Here is a 26,453-nt window from a genome sequence, read left to right as displayed (position 1 = left end):
CCATCCCTGGCATGAGTGGGAAGGGGCTCAGCCTGGGGGCCCTCATGGGACACCTCTGCACGTCATTGCCCCGTCCTCGGGGGAGGTCTTGTACACCCCATGCACGACTGACCTGATCACAGACTCTGGCATGCCCCCCCCACCCCATTGCACCAAAACCCTGTCAGGCTGGAGGCAGGAAGTTGTGGTGACCCCCAACTACCTTCCCCTCCCCCCACACCCCCAGAGACTGCCAGCTCCCCAAAGCTCCCACATTTGCCCTTCCCCTCCTCTGTCCCCCAAATAGCCCCTTCTGCACGGTTACCCCATCTCGCCCACTGCCCCTCACTCCCAAACACCCGCGTTCCTGCATCTGCCTCCCCTTATCCCTCCAATGCTCCCTCTAATTTGCCCCAGCCCCTGATGCCTCAAATACCCTTTTCCCCCACATTTGCCCTTGTAATGCCCACCCCTGAATTTGCCCCTCTGCTGTGCTTCCAAATGCCCCCCAACATTTGCCCCCCATTCATCCTGACCCCTAATCCCCTCCCCCACATTTTCCCCTTCCACATTTGTCATTGCTACTAGTTTGCCCCCCTCGCTTCAGAAAACTACGATTCCCAGCAGTCCCCGCGCTGTGGTATTCCCCCTCCACTCATGACCTCTGACCCCGCTCATAAAGAACTAGACTGAAGCCTGGTAATAGCCCGAGCTCTTCGGGTCTGCGCATGTGCCGAGAAAGGGGCGGGGGAAGCGCGCTTCCTCCGAACCACCCCCTCCTCCTCTAAAGCCGGCAGCTGACAGCGCGAGCAGCAGCCGCAGCCTCGGCGCGCGGGGACCCTGTGGAACGCTGGGGAGCAGAAGCCGGCGCGCGCCACAGGTAAACAACGGACGGTCCCTAACGTCTACCCGGGGTTTTTCCCGCGCTTTCGGGCGAGGGGGCGCCGCGGGGCGGGGGGCTGCTGCGCACGCGCAGTGTGAGTCCCCCATAAACAAGCGGGCAGTGTGGGTCTCCTCCCCTCCTCACACCATCGCCCCCCCTCGGGGGAAGTCTTGTACACCCCTTGCACGACTGACCTGGTCACAGACTCTTGCATGCCTCCCCCATTGCACCAACATGGGGCTCTCACACATCATTTGCACCATCAGTTCCCCATATGTGATTTGTGCACCCATTGCACCATTGCTCCCTCACAAGGCTCTTGCATGCTCCTTGCACCAATGGCCTGAGTGTGGAGCCCTTGAACGCGCCTTGCACGATCACTTCCCCATATGTGGCTTATATGCCATTTGCTCTATATCCCCCCTCACAGGGCTCTTGTGCAGCTTTTGCATCAATGATTTGCACAGGGAGTTCTTACATACCCCTTGCACCACCGGTTCCCCCATGTGGTTTGTGCATCCCTTACCCCATTGCTCCCTCACGGGTTTTGTGCACCCCCCACACTATGGACCTCTTGCACCACTGGTCCTCCCCCCCCCCCCCGTCCCCGTGGAACCTGTGCATGCCTTGGCACCTATTCACAGGAGGCTTGCCTGCCTTCTGCATCATTGATTCCACTTACAGGGCTCATACAACCTTTCCAATAGTGACTTGAGAGACCCACATCCCTTGCACCATTATTTTCCTCACAGAGTTTATGAATGCCCTTGCACCAGTGATTTATTCATAAGGGTTTTAAACATTCCTTGCACCATCATTCCTCTTCTCTGGGGATCGAGCACAATCATCCCATTCCCTAGGATTTTGTATATTCCCTGGTCTATCGCTGCCCCAACACACAGGGGGTCTTGCGCTATCGTCCCTGTCCTGCAGTGGGTTTGCACGCCCTTGCCTCATTGATGCATTGGTGATATGTATGCCCTTGCATAATTATATCCCCCGTATGTGGACAATATGGGGGCTTCACATGTGGGATTTTCTCACCCTTGCACGACTGCATGCCTTTATGTGAGTTTCATCAGCATCCTGTAGGGAGTTTGTGGGCCCTTGCCCTAGGATCCTCTGGAATAGCCATATTGCCTTGTGCTATTGTGTGTCCTTGCACTAGGCTGATATTTAATAGTTGTCTTCTCACTCCAGGACCCTGTTAAAAAGTTGTATGTTTATGCAGCAAACCCTACCAGGACCTCAAGGAATAGTTTCATATGTCCTTGCACCAGGACTCTGTGCAATAATCATCTCCTTGGACTAGGATACTCCACCTCCTTGTACCAGAACCGTGTAGAATAGCTGCCATCCTGCACCAGGACCCTTGAGATATTTCACCTTGTTGCACCAGGATCACGTGGGACATTTGCAGAACTCTTTAGGATACTTGCTTTCCTTGCACATTACACCAGAAACCGGTGGGTCATTCTCCTCCTCGCACCTGGATCTCTTGTTCTCTTCTGCCTCCACTGTTGCACTAGGACACTGTAAAATTCTTTTGTCTCCTTGCACTGTCTCATTTCCATAACCAAGAGACCCCTTCCTAGAACCACCTTCCCTGCAGAATATTTGCAAACAAGTGCTTGCCCCAGGACTTGTGAGACATTCTCCTTGCACAAACTGGCCCTGCAGTGCACTTCTCCAAGGATTGTCTGCATGCCAAAGCCTCGGGCTAGGGCCTCCAACAAAGAAATCATTGACTAAACCAGACAGCTGTGAAATATTTGCACGGTAAACCATGGGTCAGCTCCCATTCTCCACATTTAGCCACACCTGTGGAAAACTCACTTGATAACCACTGGATGGCTGGGCACCACATCGCACCAGACTGCTGAGAATCCACCCTAGACATGAATCCACTTGGTGGTGGAGCCTGCTGTTACCCCACTCAATTCATTACCCTCCTAAATTATTGTTTCCCTTCTATTTGTTGTTGTTTCTGGATTATTAGAATTTAAAGCTTCCCCAGGAGGTTATTAGATTTCTCCACGCGTGCATGCACCAACACCAACGGTCCCCTGCCAAAATGGCTTCTGTCCGGTTCATGGTGACCCCTACAAAAATCGATGACATCCCAGGCCTATCTGACACCAGTCCAGACCTCAGCTCCCGCTCCAGCTCCCGGGTCCGCTTCAGCTCCCGGGAGAGTGTCCCTGAGACAAGCCGCAGCGAGGGCATGAGTGATTTCTCAGGGGCCACCACCTCGGTGGCCACTCTTGCGGGTGAGCAGGCTAGCGACAGGACGTCCAACCCCCATGACGTGGCAGAAGGTAGGTGGTACACGGCCGGTTATGTGCATTAGCACGAGAAGCTAGGAAGTCACCAATGTTGATGTGGCTACCACTGTGGTGGTTTGCCTGGTGTGGGAGGGTGGATGGAGACCTGGGTGCACTGGAGGTGGACATCTCATGGGAGCGTGGTGAGAGACATGGATGCAATGGAGGTGGACAGTTTTTTTTGCATTGACGCTAGAGTAGGACCTCTCTAGGGGATGTTGGATGCATCCACTGCAACTTATGGGTGCATTGGAAGTGGAGAAGACACACTCAACTTGCGCAACTGCAAGTTGGCCAACAGATAAGTGCATTGCAACTGCTGGGTGTGCTGGAGATGGAAGGAGACCTCTTTCAGCTGCATTAGAGAGGGATGACTCATGGGTGCATTGGAGATGTAGATGGAGGGGGATCAGTTATGGATGACTCCACAATAATTCATGGCTGCAGGGGGGTAGGCCGGTTTATGGTGGCTAGTGCATCACCAGGTGCAGTTGTCTTGCTAGTTCTCTGTCGCTGCCCATCAGGTGCCTCCTAAATGCTTTGGTCTTTCCACTTGCTCACAACAAACGGGAACACACTTCCATCTTCCATTTTGGGGGTGAGGTGTCTTGGTTGCCAGCTTTAAGATAGGTGTGGCTGGATGGGGTGGTGTTTTCACAGAGGGTTATAGTGTGTTGACTCTATTGCTATCACTGACTCAGCCAGTATCCTTATTTCTTCAGCCTCTTTCCTGCATGGGAAATGCTGAGCAAGGCTCAGCGGAAATGACTCGGGCGAATTGAACTTCCCTTTAATCCTGTTGATTCCCTTTTTCGTGCAGACTCAGATGAGAGAGAAGTCCTAGAACTTGGTATTGGGGCTTCGGTCACCACTGATTCAGAGTCACGGCTCCTCTCGGGGCCTCCCAGCGTGGGTTGTGTTACAGGCCTGATAATGCTGTTGTCTGCAGTACGTGCACATAAATGCCATGTTTGCCTCATAGGATCTGTGCGCAGGGATTGCTCACCCAGCACTGAAATGCGTCGACTTCTGGGGTGAAGCAGCTGTGTAACAGTGCCTAATAATGATGCACAGTGCTGAGATGCAGCTGCTTCTGGTGTGGAGCATGGCTGCTGCTTTAACAGCTCCCAAGAGTTTAGGACAGGAAGTGAAGGAGGACTTTGGATTGGATTGATATTGCAAGGAGAGATTTAAAGGAGGCAGAGGTGACTCTTTAGAGCTGGGATTTTCTGAGATGCTGGGTTCATTCCCAGCTCTTGCAGTGAACATGAGTGTACAATTGTGAGTTCGCCCTGGCACCAGGTGTGTTCATCTCCCTCTTGTCATAAGGGGCTCATGGATGGCCATGCTCTGGGGCAAAGCTGATCAGCCTGGGATCAGGAAGGGAGAGCTGGTTTATGGATATTGTCCAGTTCATACTCACGTGCCTATGAGCCTTCACCACTGGAGCACCTGGGACGGTCCTGTGCTCCCCGTCCCGTCTGTGGGATAACTTGTGGGACATTACTCTGGTAATGTCATAGACGTTTTACAAGACATCAAGGCCGCAGTATTCCTCGAAGGGGGCCCTTTTGTTGCCATCAGAGGGCTGAAGCCCGGTGAAGCAGCAAAACAGGCACAGCAGGAACTGGAGAGCGTGTGTGTGTGTGTGTGTGGCACAGGAAGACAGATCGAGCAGACAGCTTGCGCCTCGGGGACTTAATGTCCCCAGCACCCCAGCTGTTTATCTCCCAAGAGAGGCTGGCTGTGCTTTTCCAGACGTCCTTTGTCCTTGGGCAGAGAGAGTGGATGGGGACTGGGGAGAAGGTTGCTGCGTGACCTGATGTGGCCCCAAGGCTGGGATGTGTATGTCTATCTGTCCGTGTTCTCACTCAACTTCCTTGATTTTTCAGTACATGCACAAAGACACAGATGTACAAGCTCACGCATGTGCATGAGGTTGACTTGTTTTCAACAGCGGCTCATGCATGCACAGAGACAGGTGCATAGATCTTATGTGATCTTACACACCAATGCATACGTGTAGCGCTCTGCTGCTGTTCAATGCACACTTGTGCATGGGGGCCGCTTGACCCACTGACGTGAGTGCCTGCTGCCCTCCCTGCTGAGCTGTCTCCCCACTTGCTTGTTTCACCCACAGTCCCTGTCTCATGCAGCTCCCTCCTTCCCATCATCCCATGACAAATGGCCCTTTGCAGCACCCGCCTACGCCTGTTCTCTGTTCCTCAAACAGTCATAGGGCTGGGAGAGCTCCAGCCTGTGAGGGTGGGGGTGGAGTGCTGTCCTGGGCTCCCTGTGTGCTAGGGGCTAGGTCCTGATCTCCCCACCCCCATCCCAGATGCTCACAGCTGGCTCTCTGGCCTTCCCCATCCATTGATTCCTCTGTCCGAGCTAGATGGATGTGTGTCCTTTCTGTGCTGCAAACAAAATGGAGTCAGGTCTCCACTGCAGTTAGGGGTGACTCTGGATTGACTGCAGGGGGAGCGGAGCCTGGAACCAGTCCTGAATCTGTGGCAGCCGAAGAGAAACCCCCAGGGGGGTGACTTCAGTTCTGCCCCATAGTATGTGACCTCAGGCCCCCTCTGTTCTAGGGCATCACACAGCTGTGTGGGTGTGCACGGCTGGAGCAGAGAGCAGCAGAGGAGGAACTGAAAGGGCATAACTGGAACAAGAGGTGGGGCTCTGGGTCAGGACTAGAGGTTGTAAGCAAAATTACTCCCAGCCCACAACTATCCCAGCCCTAGCTGCTGGCCTCTCACTCTGCACAGCTATGCTGGTGCCCCTCAGTCCTGACCTACAGCTATCCCAGCCCTGGCATCTCACTGTTGCTCAGCTCTGCTAGTGCCCCTCAGTCCTGACTCTCAGCCCCTTGCTATCCTATCCCTGGGCTCCCCCACCTCTGCTGGTGCCCCTCAGTACCGACCCTACAGCACCTGCTGCCCCAGCCCTTGTCTTTCACCAACCCAGTAGTTTTCTGGTGCCCCTCAGTCCTAACCTGCAGCCCCCCTGACTGTTCCACTTGAACATATGCTGTGGTGTAATGTGTAGTTTGGCCTGTTGATGGCAGCAGAAATAAACTTAAGATACCTGACAAGGGGAACATGAATTGTCTCTAATAAGAGAACCGAGGCCAGGTCTACACTACATAGTTAGGTGTACGTAAGGCAGCTTACGTCTACCTAATCATGTCTGTGTCTACACTACAATGGTGTTTCTGCTGAAATAAGCAAGCCCACTACACCGATGTAATAACTCTACCTCCACGAGAGGCACAGGGCTTATGTCAATGTAGTAAGGATGACGCAGTGTCTGTGTAGACACTGTGTTGTTTACGTTGGCTGTCTGCCCCAAGCTGGGCTGACAACTGTTAGCAACCTCCAGCCCTGCTGCCTCCCTGTGAGGGATTGGAGGGGTGGGGAAGGAGACCATAATCCTGGCCCCCTCCCTCAGTCTCTCACGGGGTGGCAGCAGGGGGGCTCCAGCTATCAGCCCCAGCAGTGGGGGTCACAGCGGGAGGCTACCCCCAGGCTGGCAGCCAGAGCTGTGAGCCTGCACCTGTGTCTGTTTCACAGCAGGGAGCCTACCAGCAGTGAAATTGATGCAGCTTTTCCCATTTCCTTTCCATCTCCCTCTGTCAGCTCAGGTGGGAGGGGACTCCAGCTGTGAGCTCCCCACAGGCTGACGTCCAGAGCCCATGCTAGAATTTGAAATAATAGCAGCCATGAAACTGACAATAATGTCAATTTCACGGCTGGTGGGCTCCCTGCTGTGCAGTAGAGCCCCCTGTGGGCTCACAGTTGGGGCTGTCAGTGCCAGGGTGGGGGGTGGCCCAGCTGTGAGCCCGGCATCCGCCTAACAGCTGGGGGAGGGGCATCTGCGAGCCCCATGCCTACAGTTGGGGCTGTCTGCCCCAGGGTTGCTGGGCTCCAGCTGTCAATATCCAGCAATGTCCCATTTCAATCAGTGGAAGCGCCCCTGGTGAGGATGTGAACCACTGCTTTAAATACTGCGGTGGCTGTATGTCCACTTAATGTACGTCGACTTCATTTTGTAGTGTAGACAAGCCCTATGTTGCTCTGTCCCTAATCCCTTTTCCCTGATCATCTCAAAACAGTTTGCAAAGGTAACTTATTCACCTGAGCCAGTGCAGGGGGTGGGAAGCCTCAACAGAGAACTGAAGGGGCCATTGTGCCAGGGCTCTCCTGTGCTTGCTTAAGGGGTCATTTCAGGGCAGGGGTGTGTGGCTAAACCCATTCTGGAGTGGGAAGTGGTGTGGGTCCAACTCAGCGTTTATGTCATTCACCGTGGCCTGGAGTTCCCCATTTAGGCATTTCCTAAACTGATTCAGACCTTTCCCCTAATCTTTGCTCCTTCATGGTATAAATAGAGAGGGTGGGGTATGTAGGGAAAAGGCCACCATGTGCTGGAGTTTGCCCAACTCCACCTCTCCTGCTGTAATCCACTAGCCCCACTCCTTTCCCAGAGCAAGGGGGAACCCAGGAGTCCTGGCTCCCAGCCCCCCTGCTCTAACCCACTAGACTCTACTCTTTTCCAGAGCTGGTGACAGAACCCAGGAGTCCTGATCTGATTCCATCCTGCCTCTCTGAAAGCCATGCTACAGCTCAGGTGGCCACAGACCTCTCCATCCAGACAGTAGCTGTGGGGCTCTTACCCAGAGCTGGCTGCATCACAGCGCTGTGCCCGTGCTGGTCCCTGCCTCTCCCATGTTGCCTGCTACAGTTCAGCGGGAGAGTGGAAGCATTTGTAGGTGGAGCAGTTAATCCTCTTAGTGCCAGTAATACACACACACAGCAGGGGAGGGCGTGTTCCCCCCCCACACTGTCCCGCCTCTTCCCCTGGAGCCTGCCAGTCACCTGATCCTGGCGGTTCCAGTCCCTTTCTTTGCTGGTGCTGGGGGAAAAGTTAGTCCAGAAAATGCCTCACTTCACTGTTACCAAGGTGGATGAGGAGGAGGAGGGTGGTGTGGAAGAAGGGTCCCAGGAAGGAGCCAACAGGGCTGGCATCTGGATGCCCAGAGAGATCATGGTATCAGGTGAGCTGTCATGTAAACATGCCACATTAATCTGCTTTACCTGCCTCTGTCTCTTGGCTGCTCCTCCCCTCCCTGGGCTGCCCCCTCTGTCTCAGGGGGAGGGTGCATGGGGTGGTATGGGGGGGCAGTATCTCTTTATTGTTCCCTCCCTCCTGATTGCCCCCCAGATCCAAGCAGCCTCCCCAGCCTGCCTTCCTCAACCATCATGGCAGCCTCCCCTGGGCTCTTCCTAACCTGTCCCGTGATCTTCAGTTAAACACCAACCACAGCTCCGCTACTGATTAGTGAAGGAAGTACGCTCCAGTGGTTAGAGCAGGGGGGCACTGGGAGCCAGGACTCCTGGTTTCTGTTCTCACCACTGGAAGGGAAGTGGGGTCTAGTGGATTAGAAATCAGGGGAACCAGGACTCCTGGGTTCTTCCTTTTCATAGCTGTGTGTTTTCTGTGCTGGTTCTTCCCCTGCCCTGGGCCTCACTTTCTCTGCTGTATGAGGCTGGGGGCGGGACTGTGGAATGTGCTACAGGGTCTGATCCTGAGCCCTCCAATCTGAGTGAAACCTTTCCATGGATTTGGATCAGGCCTGGAGACCTGACAGCAAACGGGCCGCGGGAATGCCCTGTGCTGTTACCCTGTACATGACTGGTGTGCATTTGAGTCCAGTGTGGATCTGGACAGGCAGTTTTTGGGAAGGGATCTGCGGCGTGACTGTCCCCTTGGGGATTGATGCAGCTGACGATGGGGATAGGGGATCCTGTCATAGTGGGGGTGATGGGGGTAGTTAAAGGGGGGGTGCTATGTTTGCTCAGACTCTAAACAGCTCCTGCCACCAAGAGAGAGGGAGCAAACCCCAGTTTCCTGGCACATTCAAGCTCTGCTGATTCTGTCCTGGTCCAAGCCACATGGCACCCTCCTTCACTGTCTGTCCCAAACCTACATGGCAGTGCTGTTTGGCTGTTACTCAACCGTTCCCACCCCAGAGATAGCTGCATCTCAGTCCCAGGCAAGCCATTTGTGTGCCGTTTCGCTATGCAATTGTTATGTAGCTGTCAGTTCACACCCCAGAATCTGTAGAATCTTAGCACTGGGTGACCGATCCTAGTGCAGCGTTGCTGTGTAGCTGTTACCCAGCTGCCCCGATCCAGAGGTGGCTGCATCTCAGTGATCCCAGCAGTGTTTTTATATCCCTCCATGCCCGTGAAGCTGGATTGACTGAGAACCTCCTTAGATGGCAAACACCCCCCTTCCTCCCCCACACCCATGTGCTTAACCCTTTCCTTTCTGCCTTGTTCCCTGTGGTTCCTAATCAAGAATCAGTTATGCTCAGTAGCTGGAGCACTGGGTTTGCACTCACTTTTGGCACAGAGACTGGCCTCCCCTGTCGACCTAGAGGGAGCGCTCCTGGGAGAGGGTGCACACTGGGGGAAGCTCTCGCTGTATCTGCCCCTGCTTTGGGCTTGCACAGAGGAGTCACTGCTGGCCTGGCTCCTTCCCCTGGCAGGGAATTTCCTTCCATCTCTCTGACATTTTCATTCTTCCCCCCATCTGACTTTTTCATTCTTTCTTCCTTTTTCCCTGCCCTCTCCTGGCTAAAGCAGGCTCTGTGCAGCCTGGGAAATACACCCTGCAGTGTCTTCCACCTACTGTGCCTGGATCTCGTTGGGCATTGCACATGGCTGAAGTGACTTTTCTGAGCTGTAGCTGGAAGAGGGGTGTGTGTTAATATACCACCCACTTCATACAAGGCCCGCGTGTCAATCCAGCTCCCTAGTCAGGACTCCTGAGCTCTCACTGTGGCTCTGGGAGAGGAGTGGTGTCTAGTGGTTGGAGCAGGAGTGGTTGGAGAGGGCTGGGTGCCAGGACTCCTGGGTTCTATCCCAACCTCTGGGATTAGGGAGAGGGGGAATGTCCAGCCATTCCCCTACCCTGGGGCTGGATCGGGGCAAGTGCCCCCTGAATGGGAAAGGCCCAGTGTTCCTAAGTACGGAACCACCCACCCCACCCCCCGGCCCAGTGGCTGAGCAGGAGCAGGCCTTATGTCACACAGCAGCCCAGCTAATTCGATTTAGCTCCAGCGGGGAGGGCAGTCTATAGCCTGGGCAGCATCAGGGATTATATCCCAAGCCTAGCCCCTGGCTTCCTGCCAGGCCACCCTCTGCTTGTCAGGGCTCATGCTGCCTGTCTGCTAGGTGGAGAGGAGATGGTCTATGAATGTATTCCCAGCTCTGGGCAGCACAGTTGCAGCCACTCAGATGGCATGCAGAGAGCCAGGACTCCTGGGTTCTGTTCCTGCTCCCAGAGGGCAGAGGGTCTAGTGGTTAGAGCAGGAGGGGCTGGAAGTCAAGACTCCTGGGTTCTTTACTCAGCAGAAAATATAAATGGGGGATAGGGAGTCAGTGGCTGAAAATCTACCTTGCTCCGTGGAGTGGGAGTGTAATGCAGCTCAAGCACTGGCCACAGGATCAAGTGTCTGTAAGTAAAGAGAGAACCCAGGAGTCCTGTGTGGGGTCCTAAGGCAGTGACCCTGGTATTGAGAGACCCTTTTCCACACCCACAGGTGGTCCAACGCCTTGCTTTTCTCTCTCCCTGCTCCCGAAACAGGACTACCTCTGGGGCAGCATGTGAATTGAAGCGGAGCCAGCGTTGGGACAGATCTGTTATCTGGGTGGTTGGAAAGGGCAGGATCCCAGCTTCTTCCATGTAATCCCCAATTATTCTGGGCCGTTTCCCGACCCAGTGAGCAGGGACAAAATCCCCAGTCTGGCGCCAGACGCTGCCTCATCGGCTGAGCAGGAGGGCCAGGGGACAGACACAGCCGGGGGAGCTGTGGGGCTGGACTCTCTCTCTCTCTTTCCCATCTTTGTCTCTTTTTTCCCCCTCCTGGAAGTACATGGGCTGTGCTGAATCCTTCTTCCAGAGCCCCTGACAGGTGGGGGGGGCTCAACAAAGGCTTGATTCATTACCTGACCCAAGGCAACTGTCTCCCAGCCGCCCACCTCGCTCAGTCACGTTGCTCTCTGCTGCTTGAGGGTTTAGGTGACAGGAAAAGATTTGAGGAGTCTAATCTTGGGAGACTGGCACTTTCTGCCCCTCGGGGGTCCAGCATGTCCTGTGTGTCTGGGCGGGAGACTGACAAGTTTCCTACCCTGCCGCGTAGAGCAGCCTGGAATCGGTGCCCACTAGAGGGAAAAGACCCTGACCCCCGTGAGGCAGCCAGTCCCCCGCTCTGCGGTCAGGTTGGAGCTGGTGCCTGTTAGAGGAGAAAGGCTCCATCCCCCACTCCCTGAACTCTGCTATATAATTGCACTGGTTTCTTTTTATATTATTGCAGCTACTTTTTGGTTTTGAAATCATGCTCTGAAACCCCCAGAGTCTTTGCTCATTTCCCTTTCTTTGCTAACATGTATCAGTGGGAGGAAATATATTTTATCAGAGTCTTTTTTTTGTTTGTTTTTTCATTCCTTTTTTTTTTCTTTTGTGATTCATTTTTTCCCATCTTCTGTTTGATTTTCAGACGTGAGTCAAACCTCCATCACAGGGGAACAGTGTCAGCTCTTAGGTATGGTATTGCTAAGGAGTCGTGTGTGTGTGTCTCTCTCTCTCCTTGCCAGAACGAGCCTGTGTGTGTGTCCATTTGTGCCTATCGCCTCTTGCTGGAGGGGCTGAACCCTGCTTTGTGTGTCTGTCCCTACTGCCCCCCTGCCGAAGCCCTGCTCTGTGTGTGCATGTGTGTTTCACCCCTCAATCAGACTACCCTAAGGAGAGGGTAATTTACATACCCCTCGCTACTAATTCCCCTCTTTCCTCATCTGCTTGTCCTTGGATCATCGCAGGTACCTGCAGCTTGAGCTCCAGGCCCAAAACTGAGGTGTGGCTTTGTCCGTGGTCCTTCTCAGCCCCATTTCACAGTCATAGAGGAGGTCTGGTCTGTTGGAACTGGGTGACAAGACTCCTGAGTTCTATTTAAGCCACTCGGGTGTTGGGGAGAATGCCCCTACGAACCCCGCTCCCTGCAGCACTGTGCCCCCAGGGGCCAGCACTGACTGGGAGGGGACAGCGCCCCCTCCTGAGCCCCCGCTCTCTGCAGCATAATGCCCCCTAATTCCATGCTGAAGTAGTCTACTTTGGCTTTTCCTGCCGGGGAGCCCCCAGCCCGTGGATCGAGTGCCGTGGGGCTCATTTCTTAGTACCTTGTTCTCCGCTGACCTTGTCCTGACTCAGCGGTTGGCTGGTAGCGTGGCTTTCCCTGTGCTGTGTACAAAGCAAACACCAAGGCCAGCTGAGCTGCTCAGGCCCTGCCACTGGCAGCTGCACAAATAGCAGTGCCCATGGGGGGTGACATTACGCTGCCCCAGAACGGTGCTAGGGGTGGTGTGCTCTGGGAGTGAGGTGGGGGCTCTCCCCTGGCAGTCAGCGCTGGCCCCAGTTCCCCAGTGTGGCACTGGGGGGGCTCTGTGCTGTAGGGAGTGGGGTGGGGGCTCTCTCCCCTGGCAGTCAGCGCTGGCCCCAGTACCCCAGTGTGGCATTGGGGGGGCTCTGTGCTGTAGGGAGTGGGGTGGGGGCTCTCTCCCCTGGCAGTCAGCGCTGGCCCCAGTTCCCCAGTGTGGCACTGGGGGGGCTCTGTGCTGTAGGGAGTGGGGTGGGGGCTCTCTCCCCTGGCAGTCGGTGCTGGCCCCAGTTCCCCAGTGTGGCATTGGGGGGGCTCTGTGCTGTAGGGAGTGGGGTGGGGGCTCTCTCCCCTGGCAGTCAGCGCTGGCCCCAGTTCCCCAGTGTGGCACTGGGGGTGCTCTGTGCTGTAGGGAGTGGGGTGGGGGCTCTCTCCCCTGGCAGTCAGCGCTGGCCCCAGTTCCCCAGTGTGGCACTGGGGGGTGCTGTGCTGGCCGTGCTAGGTGAGCTAACTCTGGGCAGTCTTCTGCCAACTGCCCCAGAGGCCCATTCCGAGCTGTGAGCAGCAGAAGGGGCCTGGGGAGCTCCCTACTACCTGGGGGGCAGGGTGCCAGAGAGTTGTTATTCCTGTGCCGCTGCCTCTTGGCTGAACATGCAGAGGTGGCTGCAGGTTCAAACTGTGCAGGCATCTGCCTGTGATTCCGTGGCCTGGGGGCCTGGGCTGGGCAATAAGGAACAGGTGGTTATTCTGCCCAGCCCAGCAAGGAATCTTCCTCTGAGCAAGCAGCAGCCTGACTGTTGACTCACCTCTTGCCAAGAGGCAGAGACAGGGTGAGACCACAGGTTAGAGCCCGGGAGGCTGGGTGCCAGGACTCCTGGGTTCTATCCCCAGCCCTGGGAGGGGAGTAGGGTCTAGTGGGTTAGAGCAGGGTGGGATTAGGAGCCAGGACTCTTGCTGCTGTGCCTCAGTCTCCTTCCATTCCAGAGGAGTTGTAGAGGCGTGAGTGTCTGTAAATTGGTGCTGCCAGGAGGGAGCGGTGAATGGATGGGCTCTTGGATAACCCTGGTAAGCTGGTACAGGGCTGAGACCCCCCAGCTCACTGCACCTCATACTGGGATCTCCCTGTCCCACTTGTCTTTCCTCAGACCCCGGGCGCAAGAAAGACATCTATCTCAACAACACCAGCTACGAGGATGGGGATGAGTACTTCGACAAGAACCTGGCGCTCTTCGAGGTACCCTGGTGGAATCTGCCCCCCACAGGCAGGGAGGAGAGGGCAGAGTGGGGAGGTGGACATCTGCTGCCCTCTGGTGGCCAGTGCTGGGAGGCTGAAGTGTGGTTCATGTCCATCCAGGCGCTATGATGCAGCCCTGCCCTCCGATGGGGTAACAGGGCCTGGGGGTTTGTCCCTTCCCCCAGAACTAATCCAGAAGCCAGGGTCTGCTGTGCTCTTCCTCTGGCTGGTTCTCTGCTGCTGGGATAGGTGTGGTGGGGCTTCAAGTTCACACCCCTTTGAGATGCACGTAGGCAGTTGACACTTCCTGGAGCAATGGGCTCGGGCTCAGGCTGCATCTCAGTAACGGGCTCAGGCTCTCTGCAGACTCAGGCAGCAGGGACAGCTCCCCATTTCACTTCCTCTCGTCCTGCAGGAGGAAATGGATACCCGGCCCAAGGTGTCCTCCCTGCTTAACCGCATGGCGAACTACACCAACCTGACGCAGGGGGCACGGGAGCATGAGGAGGCTGAGAACATTGCAGAGGGCAAGAAGAAGCCCACAAAGGTGAGGGGCTGCGGGGTGGGATTGAGGGGCACTGGTCGAGCTGGGACCAGGCTGGATCTCAGGGTTGGGATGGCATGGGGCTGAAGCGTGGGATGGAGGGGCAGGGTTGGGGGGCAGTGCGGGGAGCCCAGAGATGGGATAGCAGGGGGCTGCGGGGTGGGATTGAAGGGCACCAGCCCTCTTAGTCTATCCCCTCCCAGAGCAGAGTCCTGCCTCCCAGTGCTCCTTGCCCTAACCACAATCTCTCTCTTCGCAGACGCCCCAGATGGGCACCTTCATGGGCGTCTATCTGCCCTGCCTGCAGAATATCTTTGGGGTCATCCTCTTCCTGCGCCTCACCTGGGTGGTGGGCACGGCCGGAGTGCTGCAGGCCTTCGCCATTGTCCTCATCTGCTGCTGCTGCGTGAGTGTCTGCCCTCAGGGGGGCACTAAGGGGCACTGGAGCTCTGCCCTTGCGGGCAGTGCTGACCGTAGTGTGGCACTGTCGTGTGCTGTTCTGCAGGGAGTGTCCCAGCTAGAGGAGTATAGTGAGCTCTCTAAGGATCGTGAACCCTGGTCTCTTACCCAAATCTGGCCTCAGTCAATACGGTTCTGCTTCCCCAGGCCTGCCCTGCATCCACCATTGGCGATGTCATTCTCCACCACTTCTGGTTCCAAGCCCTTGTTCACTGGGCCTCTCCAGCTGTCTCATCTCACCCCAGAGGCAGCTGCATTCGGTGCAGGCTGAACCTGATGTCTGCTGCCAATTCAGTGCTGTTCCTCTAATAACACCTCCTGCTGTCCTCTTTCACCTTCTCCGCAGACGCTGTTAACTGCCATCTCTATGAGTGCCATCGCCACCAATGGAGTCGTGCCGGGTGAGTGGGTCAGGCCATTCTTCTCTCCTGGATTGGCCAGCATCCCCATCCCCTCAGCTCTGGACTGGGCCCATCAGCCAGGCCTCAGTTCTTCCCTGTGGTGGCTGGTTCCTTCCTGACCTCCATCTCAGGGCATCCTCTGCCCTGGCGCCTATGGATGAGGAGCCATTGGGACACACCCCAATCTCCCTAGCTGCACCCTGACTGTCTCTGTCCTCTCTCTCTCTCTCTCTCTCTCTCTCTCTCTCTCTCTCTCTCTCTCTCTAGCTGGGGGCTCTTACTTCATGATCTCCCGGGCGCTGGGCCCTGAGTTCGGGGGTGCTGTGGGGCTCTGCTTCTATCTGGGCACCACCTTTGCCGCCGCCATGTACATTCTGGGAGCCATCGAGATCTTCTTGGTGAGAACGCTGCCCCCGGGGGCCTGAGATCTGTGTGGTGTGTGTCATATCCCATTCCCCACCCCCGTGAGCCAGCTGCCCCCCCCCACCGCCCTGGGGTGGCTTGGAGCCGGTGCCTCCTGGAGGTGACATCTCTGTGCCCCACACAGATGTACATCGCCCCCGAGGCAGCCATTTTCCGTAGCACCGATGCGCTGAAGGAGTCGGCGGCCATGCTAAACAACATGCGGGTCTACGGCTCGGCCTTCCTCGTACTTATGGTGCTGGTGGTCTTTGTCGGCGTGCGCTACGTTAACAAGTTCGCCTCGCTCTTCCTCGCCTGCGTCATTGTCTCCATCCTGGCCATCTACGCCGGGGCCATCAAATCCTCCTTTGCCCCACCCCGCTTCCCGTAGGTGCCGGCGGGCTCTGCGGGGGGCTGGCAGAGGGCGCGGGGGGATTGGCACTCCTCGAGGGTGGGGCTCACCTTGGTTAGGGGTGCCATGGGGGGCTCTATGCTCTGGGGCTCTGTCAATCTGCCTTCTCGCCTGGCGCAGGGTCTGTATGCTGGGGAACCGCACCCTCTCTGGTCGGCAAATCGACATCTGCGCCAAGACCCAGGAACTGGGCAACTTCACGGTGCCCACCCAGCTCTGGGGCCTCTTCTGCAACTCCAGCAAGCAACTGAACGCCACCTGCGACGAATACTTCGCTCACAACAATGTCACCTCCATCCAGGGCATCCCGGGCCTGGCCAGCGGCATCATCACCGGTGAGGGCCTAGTGCGGCTAGGCGGATCTGCCCACCAGCCAGTGGAGAGGGGACCCTGCCGTGGCTGCAGCCCAGTGCCATCTGGGCATGAGCTCTGTCAGCTATGGAGCCTCTCAGCCCTCTTTCTGAGGTCCTCAGACCAGCACTGGCTCCCAAGACACTCCAGTAGCTTAAATGCAGACACTGCAGCTCGGGAGATTTGGGAGGGAGAATGGGACCCAGGCATCCACAATGGCAGCACGAGGCACTCCAGAACCTCGGCCAAACCATGAGCCAGCAGTTTTCATGGTACTGGCTAGAATTCCTGGGTTGTAGAGACCGACACCCTAGTGCCGACTCGAGACCCTGGTGGCTCTGGGATGGGACAGTCTAACCCCCTCTGACTTTACCCCATGGCCCCAGCCCTGCTGACTAGCCGCTTCTCCCTCCCTGCAGAGAACCTGTGGAGCAGCTATCTGCAGAAGGGGGAGATCATCGAGAAGCCCTCAGCCCACTCTGTCGACGTGCTGGGAGCCATGAGCCAGGAGTATGTGTTAGCCGACATCACCACCTCCTTTACCCTGCTCGTGGGCATCTTTTTCCCCTCCGTCACCGGTGAGCACTGCTGCCGTGGGGGATGGGAGCTGGGGGACCCTGGCGTCCAAGAGGGTAGTACAGGGTGATCATCTCTTGGGGGCCCTGCAGGCTCCCACTGCTAGGGAATAGGACCCTGGGGTCTGGGACAATGGTGCAGGGTGCTCACCTGGCAGCCATTTCTCCTGTGCTGATCTTTGCAGGGATCATGGCTGGCTCGAACCGTTCTGGAGACCTGAAGGATGCTCAGAAATCCATCCCCATCGGCACCATCCTGGCCATCCTCACCACCTCCTTCGTCTGTATCCTGCCAGGGCTAGTGTGGCGGGAGGGGCACGGACTGGGCAAGGAGGGACATGCCTCGCTCAGGGTCAGAGCATGCCAGAGCCCATATGAGGCCAGGTGGAGAAGGGCCCCCTCCCGCGGGGCAAGGCTGCGTGGGGATGGGGGTTCACTGACCACCCCACTGTGACCCTAGGGCCATGGCTGCCTTAACTCCACACTGCCATAGATCTCAGCAATGTGGTTCTGTTCGGGGCCTGCATCGAAGGGGTGGTGCTGCGGGACAAGTGAGTATTGGGGGAACCTGCCCTGTGGTGCTCGCCAACACCTGCCGCTGAGGCTGCCTGTCCTCACCATAATGCCGCTTCCTCAGGGGGTGTGGGTCCCCCTGCCCATAGTCCTCTTTCCGTGAGGTCCCCCCAGAGCACCTCTCCACTAGGTTGTCTCCCATTATATTGGGTCGTCCGCAGCCGATGACATCCCTCCACTAGGTCCCTGCATCCACTGCATCCCTATAGTCTCTCTCCATTGAGTCTCCCCCAGCCTGTAGCACCCATCCACATGGTTTTCCTGTTCACTGGTTCCCTATAGCTTCCCTCCACTGGGGCCCCCCAGCCCATTATGCCCCTCCACTGAGTCTCCATCGCCCCCCTCCATGCGGTTCCCCTGTCCGAGGCTCCTCCGTGCCTGGTCCCCCCAGCTGATGGTCCCTCTCCCGCCGGCAGGTTTGGCGACGCTGTGCACAGGAACCTGGTGGTTGGGACGCTCTCCTGGCCCTCACCCTGGGTCATCGTCATCGGCTCCTTCTTCTCCACGTGTGGGGCTGGGCTACAGAGCCTCACTGGCGCCCCTCGCCTGCTGCAAGCCATCGCCAAGGACAACATCATTCCCTTTCTGCGGGTACGAGCGCGCTCTGCTTCACTCTCCTTCCCACAGTACCCAGCTGCCCCGCCCCAGAGCTGGCTGCATCTCCATGCTGGGCGAGCCGTCCTTGTGTGGCTGTCCTCCAGCTGTGCCCCTCTGCCCCCGAGCTGGCTGCATTCCTGAAATGGGTTTCCTGTGTGCTGTCACCCTAGGTATTCGGCCATAGCAAAGCCAATGGGGAGCCGACATGGGCTCTGCTCCTGACAGCGGGTATCGCCGAGCTGGGCATCCTCATTGCCTCACTGGACCTGGTGGCCCCCATCCTGTCTATGTAAGGTTCCTGCCGAGCTACATGGGGGGGAAGGGAGTGGGCAGGACTCTGTGGGGAGGGGGCAGATCCTGCTCCCAGCTGGGATTTGGTGTTCGCATCCCAGAGTGGGGAATCTCGTGGTGGCATGCCAGCCTGCACCCAAGGGGGAGCCACCGAGGCACCACCCCCGACTGTCTCTTGTCTTTCCGGGTCCGTAGGTTCTTCTTGATGTGTTACCTCTTCGTCAATCTGGCCTGCGCCTTGCAGACCTTGCTGCGCACTCCCAACTGGAGACCCCGCTTTCGCTACTACCACTGGTAAGGGGTTCTGCCCCAGCACCGGGAGGGGTACGGGGCTGGGCTAGAGTAGGAGGGGCTGGGCGCCAGGACACCTGGGTTCTATCCCAGCTCTGGGAGGAGTACGGGGTCTAGTGGGTTTGGGAGGACTGGGTGACAGGACTCTTGGGTTCTCTCCCCAGCTCTGGAAGGAGCCTGGTGGGTTGAAATGAGTGTCTGGACTCCTGGGTGTGTATGCGCACTCTGTCTCTCCCTCCCTCCCTGCAGGGCACTCTCATTTGTGGGCATGAGCATTTGCCTGGCGCTCATGTTTGTGTCGTCCTGGTATTACGCCATTGTCGCCATGGTGATCGCCGGCATGATCTACAAGTACATCGAGTACCAGGGGTGCGTCGTCTCCTGCAGGGCCTGGCACCGCTTGGGCTAGAGCTTGGGAAGTTCCCCACCTCCTCTGCCTCGGCTTCTCCATCCCTTGCCCACTAGGGAGCAGAGTGGGGCTCGGGCTCCATGGGGCAGGCAGCCCTCACCTTCTCTGGGGGCCGCCATCCAGGGGCCTGTGGGCAGCTGTAGCAATGGGAGACACCCCCTTCCCCCACTGGCCACCCTGCCGGGATGGAGTGCTGTGGCTCTGTACAGGAAGACCTGTCTCATGGGTAGAGCTGAGGGAGCTGGAAGCCAGGACACCTGGGTTCTGTCCCAGCTCTGGGAGGGGAGTGGGGTCTCGTGGTTGGACAAGAGTGGGCTGGGAGCCAGGACGCCTGCGTTCTGTCGAGTCTGAACTTGGCCAGGTCCCTTTCCCTGCCTCAGTTTCCCCACCTCCTCAGTGACCTCCTCAGTGTGGGGTGGATGGCTTTCGGCTGAGCATCGTGTCTCTTCTCCCCCCCCAGAGCCGAGAAGGAGTGGGGCGACGGCATCCGGGGCCTGTCACTGAGCGCTGCCCGCTTCGCCCTGCTGCGCCTGGAGGAGGGCCCCCCCCACACCAAGAACTGGAGGTAGGAGAGCCCCCCCACACCCTGCTGTTCCATGGGGTGAGCCCCTGTGGCCCCCCCGTGACCCCTCACTCCCCGCAGGCCCCAGTTGCTGGTGCTGCTGAAGCTGGACGAGGACCTGCACGTGAAGCATCCGCGCCTGCTGACCTTCGCCTCGCAGCTCAAGGCGGGCAAGGGCCTGACCATCGTGGGCTCCGTCATGGTGGGCAACTTCCTGGAGAACTACGCCGAGGCGCTGGCGGCTGAGCAGGTCAGGGACGGGAGAGCGCACCCCCTGCCAAGATCCACCCTGCTGCACGGTGCCCCTTGCCAGGTGCCTCCCCCTCCCCCCCAGAAGTATGGCGTCCCTTGCTGAGCCCCAGGACAGTGCCCCCGATAGAAACCCCCTGGCTCCCGCTGTGTATGGCACAGCATCTCCTGCCATGTGCTAACCACCCCCCACCCCCGCTGAGCACCCCAGACCCTGCTCTCTGCGGCACAGTGACCCCTCCCCCCGAGTGCTGTGGCTTCCCTTGAAGAGGCCCTCACCCCCAGCAGCACAGTGCCCCCTAGCCGCTCCCGTGTGTATGTCTTGCAGACCATCAAGCACCTGATGGAGGCAGAGCGCGTGAAGGGCTTCTGCCAGCTGGTGGTGGCAGCCAAGGTGCGGGAGGGCATCTCCCATCTCATCCAGTCCTGTGGCCTGGGCGGCATGAAGCACAACACGGTGGTGATGGGCTGGCCCAACGCCTGGCGCCAGAGTGAGGATGCTCGAGCCTGGAAGACCTTCATCAGTACGTGGGGGTCTGGGCTTGGGGGGGATCCTCCCCTCTCCCCTACTGGTGCCCTCTGACCACTTTTTGTCACCGTAGGCACCGTCAGGGTCACCACAGCTGCTCGCCTGGCCCTGCTGGTGGCCAAGAATGTGGCCTTCTACCCAGGCAACGCGGAGCCCTTCCTTGAGGGCAACATCGATGTGTGGTGGATCGTCCACGATGGGGGCATGCTCATGCTGCTGCCCTTCCTGCTCAAGCAGCACAAGGTGCAAGTAGGGGCTCGGCCTGTGGGGGGGATTGGGGCCGCAGGACTGGGGAGCTGATCTGCAGGTGCTGACCCATCCAGGTTTTGGTTTCTCTCTCTCTCTCTCTCTCTCCCCTCCTCCCCCCATGCCTCCAGGTGTGGCGTAAATGCAACATCCGCATCTTCACGGTGGCCCAGCTGGAGGACAACAGCATCCAGATGAAGAAGGACCTGGCCACCTTCCTATACCACCTGCGCATTGAGGCCGAGGTGGAGGTGGTGGAGATGGTGAGAGACTTGAGGGAATGGTTGGCAGGGAGAGGGCCATGCTCTGTGGCCCCTCTACAGGAATGGGGGAGGCTGTATATGAGCAGAACGGCCCCTAGGGGGCAGCACTGCAGCAGCTGAAGAGTGGAGCCTCTCTTGGGGGGCCCAGGTGTAGGCCCCATCTCTTCACATGGGACAGCTTTGTCCAGGGCTTGGAGGGGGAGGGCAGGGCTGGCTTTAGGCCAATTCAACCAATTCCCCCAAATCGGGCCCCGCACCCAAGCCCTGCTGGTGCGCTGTACCAGGGTGGCCCAGCTTCCCCAGAGGGCAATTTAAAGGGTCTGGGGCTCCCAGCAGGGACTGGAGCCTCAGGCCCTTTAAATTGCCACCAGAGCCCCATTGCTGGAGCCTTGGGGGCTATTTAAAAAGTCTGGGGCTCCCCTTGCTTCTACCACCCCGGCGCTTTAAATAGCTCCCGGAGCCCCGCCACTTCCTCAGGGCTCCAGCAGCTATTTAAAGGGCTGGGGTGGTAGAAGCAGGGGAGCCCCAGGCCCTTTAAATAACCCCCAGAGCCTTGGGGTAGCGGGGGGCTCCAGCTGCCTCTGCTGCCCCAGTCCTTTAAATAGCCCCTGGAGCCCTGTCGCTTCCTCAGGGCTCCCATGGCTATTCAAAGGGCTGGGGCGGTGGAAGCAGGGGAGCCATGGGCCCTTCAAATAGCCCCCGAGCCCTGGGCTGCTTCTACTACCCTGGTGGAGGAGGGGGCACTTACCGTACAGGGTAGGCTGCACCCCCATACCCGCACCCCTACCCACAGCCAGCCCCTGCTCCAGCCCCTGCCTGCAGCCAGTCCCACACCCCCTGCTCTGCCTGCAGCCAACCCCTGCCGCACCCTCCTGCCTGAAGCCAGCCAGTCCCACACTCCTCTGTCTCCAGGCCTGCCAACCCCTGCCGCACTCCCCTGAGGCCCTGCCTGAAGCCAGCCCTGCACCCCTTGCCCTGCCTGCAACCAGCCCATCTGCAGCCAGTTGCACACCCCCTGCCTTGCCTGCAGCCAGCCCCACACCCCTTGCCCTGCTTGCAGCCAGACTCTACCTCCAGTCAGCCCCTGCCCTGCCTCTAGCCAGCCCTATGTCCACTAGTGCCCTGCAGTTCCCAGGGCAGTAACCCTGCACACCTACTTCAATGAGAGGGGCAGGGAGCAGCTGGGACCCACACATGTGCACACCCTAGGGTGACCAGACAGCAAGTGTGAAAAATTGGAATGGGGTGGGGGGTAGTAGGATCTTATATAAGAAAAAGACTACCAAAGCGGGACTGTCCCTATAAAATCAGGACATCTGGTCACCCTAGCACACCCCAAGGAAGTGGTGGGGACCCACGCATGTGAAATGGAGCTCATTTCTAGTTCAGGCCCATCTTTTTAAAAAATAACTTGAGGTAGGGTTAACATACATCCGTATTTTCCCAGACACGTCCAGCTTTTTGGCTCTTAAATTGCCATCTGGGAGGAATTATTAAAAATATGGACGTATGGTACCCCTATTGGTACAAAAAATACATACTGTGGCACATCCCTTAAATCAGAACTTTTTACAGGGAACCGGCTGCTAAGAAATGAATTTTTTTTTTTGGTCATCCCTGCTGGAGCCCCGCCGAAAATATTTGAAGTGGGGCCCGCACTTCCTAAAGCCTGCCCTGCAGGAGTCAGGACTCCTGGGTTCTGTGCCAGCTCTAGGAGGAGGGTGGGGCAGGTTGCACCTCTGGTCTCAGCTCACCCTACATGTGCCCCATGCAGCACGACAGTGACATCTCGGCCTACACCTATGAGCGGACTCTAATGATGGAGCAGCGCTCCCAGATGCTACGGCACATGCGGCTCTCCAAGACTGAGCGGGACAGAGAGGTAAGTGGGGACTGAGGGCTGGGGGTGGGCTGCTCCCCTTCCCCATGGGGCACTCCTCCACTCACCCCCTGGGCTTCCTGCAGGCCCAGCTGGTGAAGGACCGTAACTCCATGCTGCGCCTGACCAGCATCGGCTCCGACGAGGACGAGGAGACAGAGACCTACCAGGAGAAGGTGCAGATGACCTGGACCAAGGATAAGTACATGGCAGCCCGTGGGCAGAAGGCCCGGACTCTCGAGGGCATGCAGGACCTGCTCAACATGAAGCCGTAAGCCCCTCTTGCTTCCCATCAGCCCCTGGAGACTGCCCCCCTCCATCTCCCATCATCCCTGGAGGTGGTGATGGAGATGCTCCAACATGAGGCTACAAATGCTTTCCTCCACCCCTGGGAGGCATCCCAATCACCTGTGGAGCCACCCTGCATTGTCTAGCCCTCCCCAAGCTCTCCCCAACCCAGAGTCTGCCCCTAACCCTCCCGCCCCCTGCAGGGACCAGTCCAATGTGCGGCGCATGCACACAGCTGTCAAACTCAATGAAGTGATCGTCAACAAGTCCCACGAGGCCAAGCTGGTCCTGCTCAACATGCCGGGGCCACCCCGCAACCCCGCAGGCGATGAGAACTGTATCCTTGTCGTGGGGAGCCGGGAGAGGGGGGGAAGCGCTGTCTATCTGTCTTGCCTGTGTTGGCTCCTTAACCCACGCCCCAGACATGGAGTTCCTGGAGGTGCTGACTGAGGGGCTGGAGCGGGTGCTGCTGGTGCGGGGGGGTGGCAGCGAGGTCATCACCATCTACTCCTAGAGCACCCCCTCCACTGGCCCCTGCCACTTCGTTCCACTGCTGCCCTCCAGACAGGCTGGGGAGAAGGGGCATGCCAAAATCCAGTAGAGGCACACCTCCATGGAGCAGTTACTCCACCTCTCTACTCCTACAGGGCAAGAAAGGGGGTGGCACCAAAGGGACTGTGGTATTAGACCCAACAGGGCAGGGTCACCAAGGGGCAACCCTCACAAAGCAGGGATGGGAGATTTCCCAGGGTACTCGTCACCATGCAGTGCCAAAGCTGCTTTATTTCCTTTCAAGCTGCTGTGGAAGGTTTGTGGGCCTCCTACCTTCTCCCAACCTTTTGTGTGCAAGCAGCGTGGTTGCTGTAATGGGGCCTGCTGGGGGTAGGCCAATGCCAGTCACTGATCCAACTTCCTAGGCCGAATGGCCGGGGTGCCTGTTGCAGGGGCCAGAGGGGGGCTGAGAACCACGAGAAACCACCAACTTATCACACATGTGGCTTAACTTTTTATTTCACATTCACTCCTGCCCCATAGCCATGGGGCTGAACTGGGGGTGGGGTTGCTGGACCAAGAGAGGGCAGGGACCTGAGGTCCCCACTGTTCCCCTCCCCCTCCCCTCCCCCAGCTGCTGATGTGTCTCAGCACTAATCATGGCAGGCTGGACAAGCTGTTGCTGGAGCCCCTGGCCCCCAGGGCAACCCTGAAACAAGCAAATCCACTCTCCTCTCTCCCTACAGCTTCAGTTGGAAGGCAGGGCGTGGCAGCCACTACTTGATCTTTGGGGGGGAGGGGGGCTTAATTTATTGGGGGTCAAGCTCCAGTTTACAGTGTTAGGGGTGAGAAGGGATTTTTTTTTGCTCTGTACCAGAACTGTGTAAAGAATAAAGTTTTGTACATTAAGTGTAGCTGTGGGGGCCAGAGGCAGGGGCAGGGAACGGGGACAGTACAAGGGCTGATGCTTGCACAGGGAAAGGAAAATCCAGACTGTGTTGGCTGGGTGCAATCTGCCTCCCACAGCAGGCAGTGGAGCCACCTCTACACAGCAGCTTTATTTGTCCCTCCCCTTGAGGGAGGGAGACACTGGGAGAGGATGTGGGGGCTCAAAGCCCAGCAGGGGGGGTGGAGACTCCAGGTCCTCCTGGAAGGCCTGCGATCACTCCAAGGGCGAGGGCTGTTGGGGGTCACAGCAGCAGCCCCCCACCTGTGTACTCCATCCGCTGCAATGAGAGGGAAGAGGGGGTCAAGTGCAGCCCTGCCAGCCCCCACCCCATCTTCCTGCATAGCCACCCCCTCCCCGCTGCTCAAAAATCTCTACACTGTCCCCAGGAGCTGAGCCCTCCACCCACCCCAGCCTTCCCCCCTCACCTCAGGGGGCTCGATGAAGGCCAACCAGTCAGAGGCATGGGTGGGCAGCAGCCCCATGGACTGGCACTTGTAGACAGCCAGCGCCAGCCCCAGCAGGTTCCCGATCAGATACACCAGCCCCTGCAGGAACTTCTGGCTGGAGCTCTCCAGCAGCTTGAAGGCTGGGGGCGGAGAAGAGAACCAAGTCGGACTTAGGGGGCAGGAGCCAAAGTTGTGGGGAGGCTCCAGACACCAGCCTGGTGAGGAACCTGGAGCAGGGCAGGGTTGGGGGAGAAGAGCTGAGACTGCAGGGAGTCACTAATGGCCTGGAGTGGGGAAGTGACGGGGGGTTGATACTGGCTGAAATAGCCATTGGGGGGGTGAGAGAGACTCACTAGCAGAGATGTGGGGGTTGCTGGGAGCAATGTGAACTACACAGGGCAAGGAGGGGGAGGAGACGGGATACTCACTGGCAGAGATGGGGGGTTGCTGGGAGCAATGTGAACTACACAGGGCAAGGAGGGGGAGGAGACGGGATACTCACTGGCAGAGATGGCCATGAGGGCCTGCAGGGGGCGCCAGGCCATCATACACACCATCATGGTGGGGAAGATGGAGATGGTGTTCCCAGCCATGTACATGATGAAGAGATTCATGGGGATCTGCTTCAGTGGCCCCAGGGCCACATCCCAGCACCGCTGGTGGGGGGGAAGAGAACGTGTCACAGGGGCCTTGCTCACCCCAACCAGCATCCTACTCTGAAGCCCCCACCCCATCCTCTTGGAGAGAACCCAGGTGTCCTGGGGGATCTCGGCCCCCACAGTACCTTCTCCACCAGGATACGGTCGGTCTCCTGGACGCTGGTGTCAGGGACCTGCTTGTCTGAATAGCCCACGGGATAGAGGGATTCGCCTTGGCCACTGCCCCGGTCATTGCGGCCCCTGGGGAGGGAGAGAGGGAGGAGGCAGCAGCAGGAGCTTTGTGCACCTAGGGGACTGCAGCCAGCTCTGGGGTGGAGCAGCTGAGGAACAGCCACATATAACACCGAAAGGGGACAGCTTGCTTGGCACTGAGATGTAGCCACTAATAAACGGGGGGAGGGGCAGGGTCCCATTTCCTAGCGAGCCCCACCCCGCCTGTCCAGCCCCTCGCAGACTGTGAGATCCCAGCCTCTGGATCGCATAGGGTGTTTCAAGCTCCTGGACCCTGACCTGGGGGTCCCCGGGCACAGACCCTCGACCTGCCCCCCCCCCCGGGCCGGAACCTGCTGCCAGCCGCCTGGCCCCACACCCCCTGTAACAAGCCCCCTGCCGGCCCCAGCCCCTCACCTGCCCCCGCTGCCCGGGCCGCCCAGCTCGATGGCCCACTTGAAGCGCCGGCCCCGACTGGCCACCAAGGGGGTCCCCATCTCCGCCTGCAGCCAGGGGAGAG

The 26,453-nt window shown here is 58.1% G+C and overlaps 2 protein-coding genes across 9 annotated transcripts; one reads left to right on the top strand and one right to left on the bottom strand.

Moving 5' to 3' along the window:
- Positions 1 to 755: 755 nt before the first annotated feature.
- Positions 756 to 24,602, top strand: SLC12A6 (solute carrier family 12 member 6). Of its 8 annotated transcripts, none has more exons than XM_030539553.1 (26): positions 756 to 859; positions 2,063 to 3,180; positions 11,750 to 11,794; positions 13,768 to 13,856; positions 14,272 to 14,403; positions 14,660 to 14,806; positions 15,206 to 15,260; positions 15,528 to 15,658; positions 15,808 to 16,049; positions 16,195 to 16,409; positions 16,845 to 17,003; positions 17,186 to 17,284; positions 17,494 to 17,551; positions 17,990 to 18,164; positions 18,341 to 18,459; positions 18,657 to 18,755; positions 19,002 to 19,121; positions 19,622 to 19,726; positions 19,805 to 19,973; positions 20,301 to 20,496; positions 20,575 to 20,744; positions 20,879 to 21,010; positions 22,785 to 22,892; positions 22,976 to 23,160; positions 23,381 to 23,514; positions 23,600 to 23,691. In XM_030539553.1, exons 2-26 carry the CDS (start codon positions 2,907 to 2,909, stop codon positions 23,689 to 23,691), a joined length of 3,450 nt encoding a protein of 1,149 aa, XP_030395413.1. In that variant the 5' UTR covers positions 756 to 859; positions 2,063 to 2,906. The 8 variants fall into 8 exon arrangements, with proteins under 8 accessions (XP_030395413.1, XP_030395415.1, XP_030395414.1 ...); XM_030539555.1 differs by having other exon boundaries at positions 761 to 859; positions 2,862 to 3,180; XM_030539554.1 differs by having other exon boundaries at positions 761 to 859; positions 2,094 to 3,180.
- Positions 24,171 to 26,431, bottom strand: EMC4 (ER membrane protein complex subunit 4). The gene is made up of 4 exons (XM_030539561.1): positions 26,351 to 26,431; positions 25,567 to 25,720; positions 25,044 to 25,204; positions 24,171 to 24,895 (listed from the first exon to the last, which is right to left on the bottom strand). The coding sequence occupies exons 2-4, from the start codon at positions 25,676 to 25,678 to the stop codon at positions 24,860 to 24,862; spliced, it is 309 nt and encodes a 102-aa protein (XP_030395421.1). The 5' UTR covers positions 25,679 to 25,720; positions 26,351 to 26,431; the 3' UTR covers positions 24,171 to 24,859.
- Between the last annotated feature and the right edge of the window lie 22 nt (positions 26,432 to 26,453).

Source organism: Gopherus evgoodei, chromosome 21 (assembly GCF_007399415.2).
Source record: "Gopherus evgoodei ecotype Sinaloan lineage chromosome 21, rGopEvg1_v1.p, whole genome shotgun sequence".
Taxonomy (NCBI): Eukaryota; Metazoa; Chordata; order Testudines; family Testudinidae; genus Gopherus; species Gopherus evgoodei.
The sequence above is the reverse complement of the archived record's forward strand: the minus strand, read 5'-3'. Positions and strand labels throughout refer to the sequence as shown.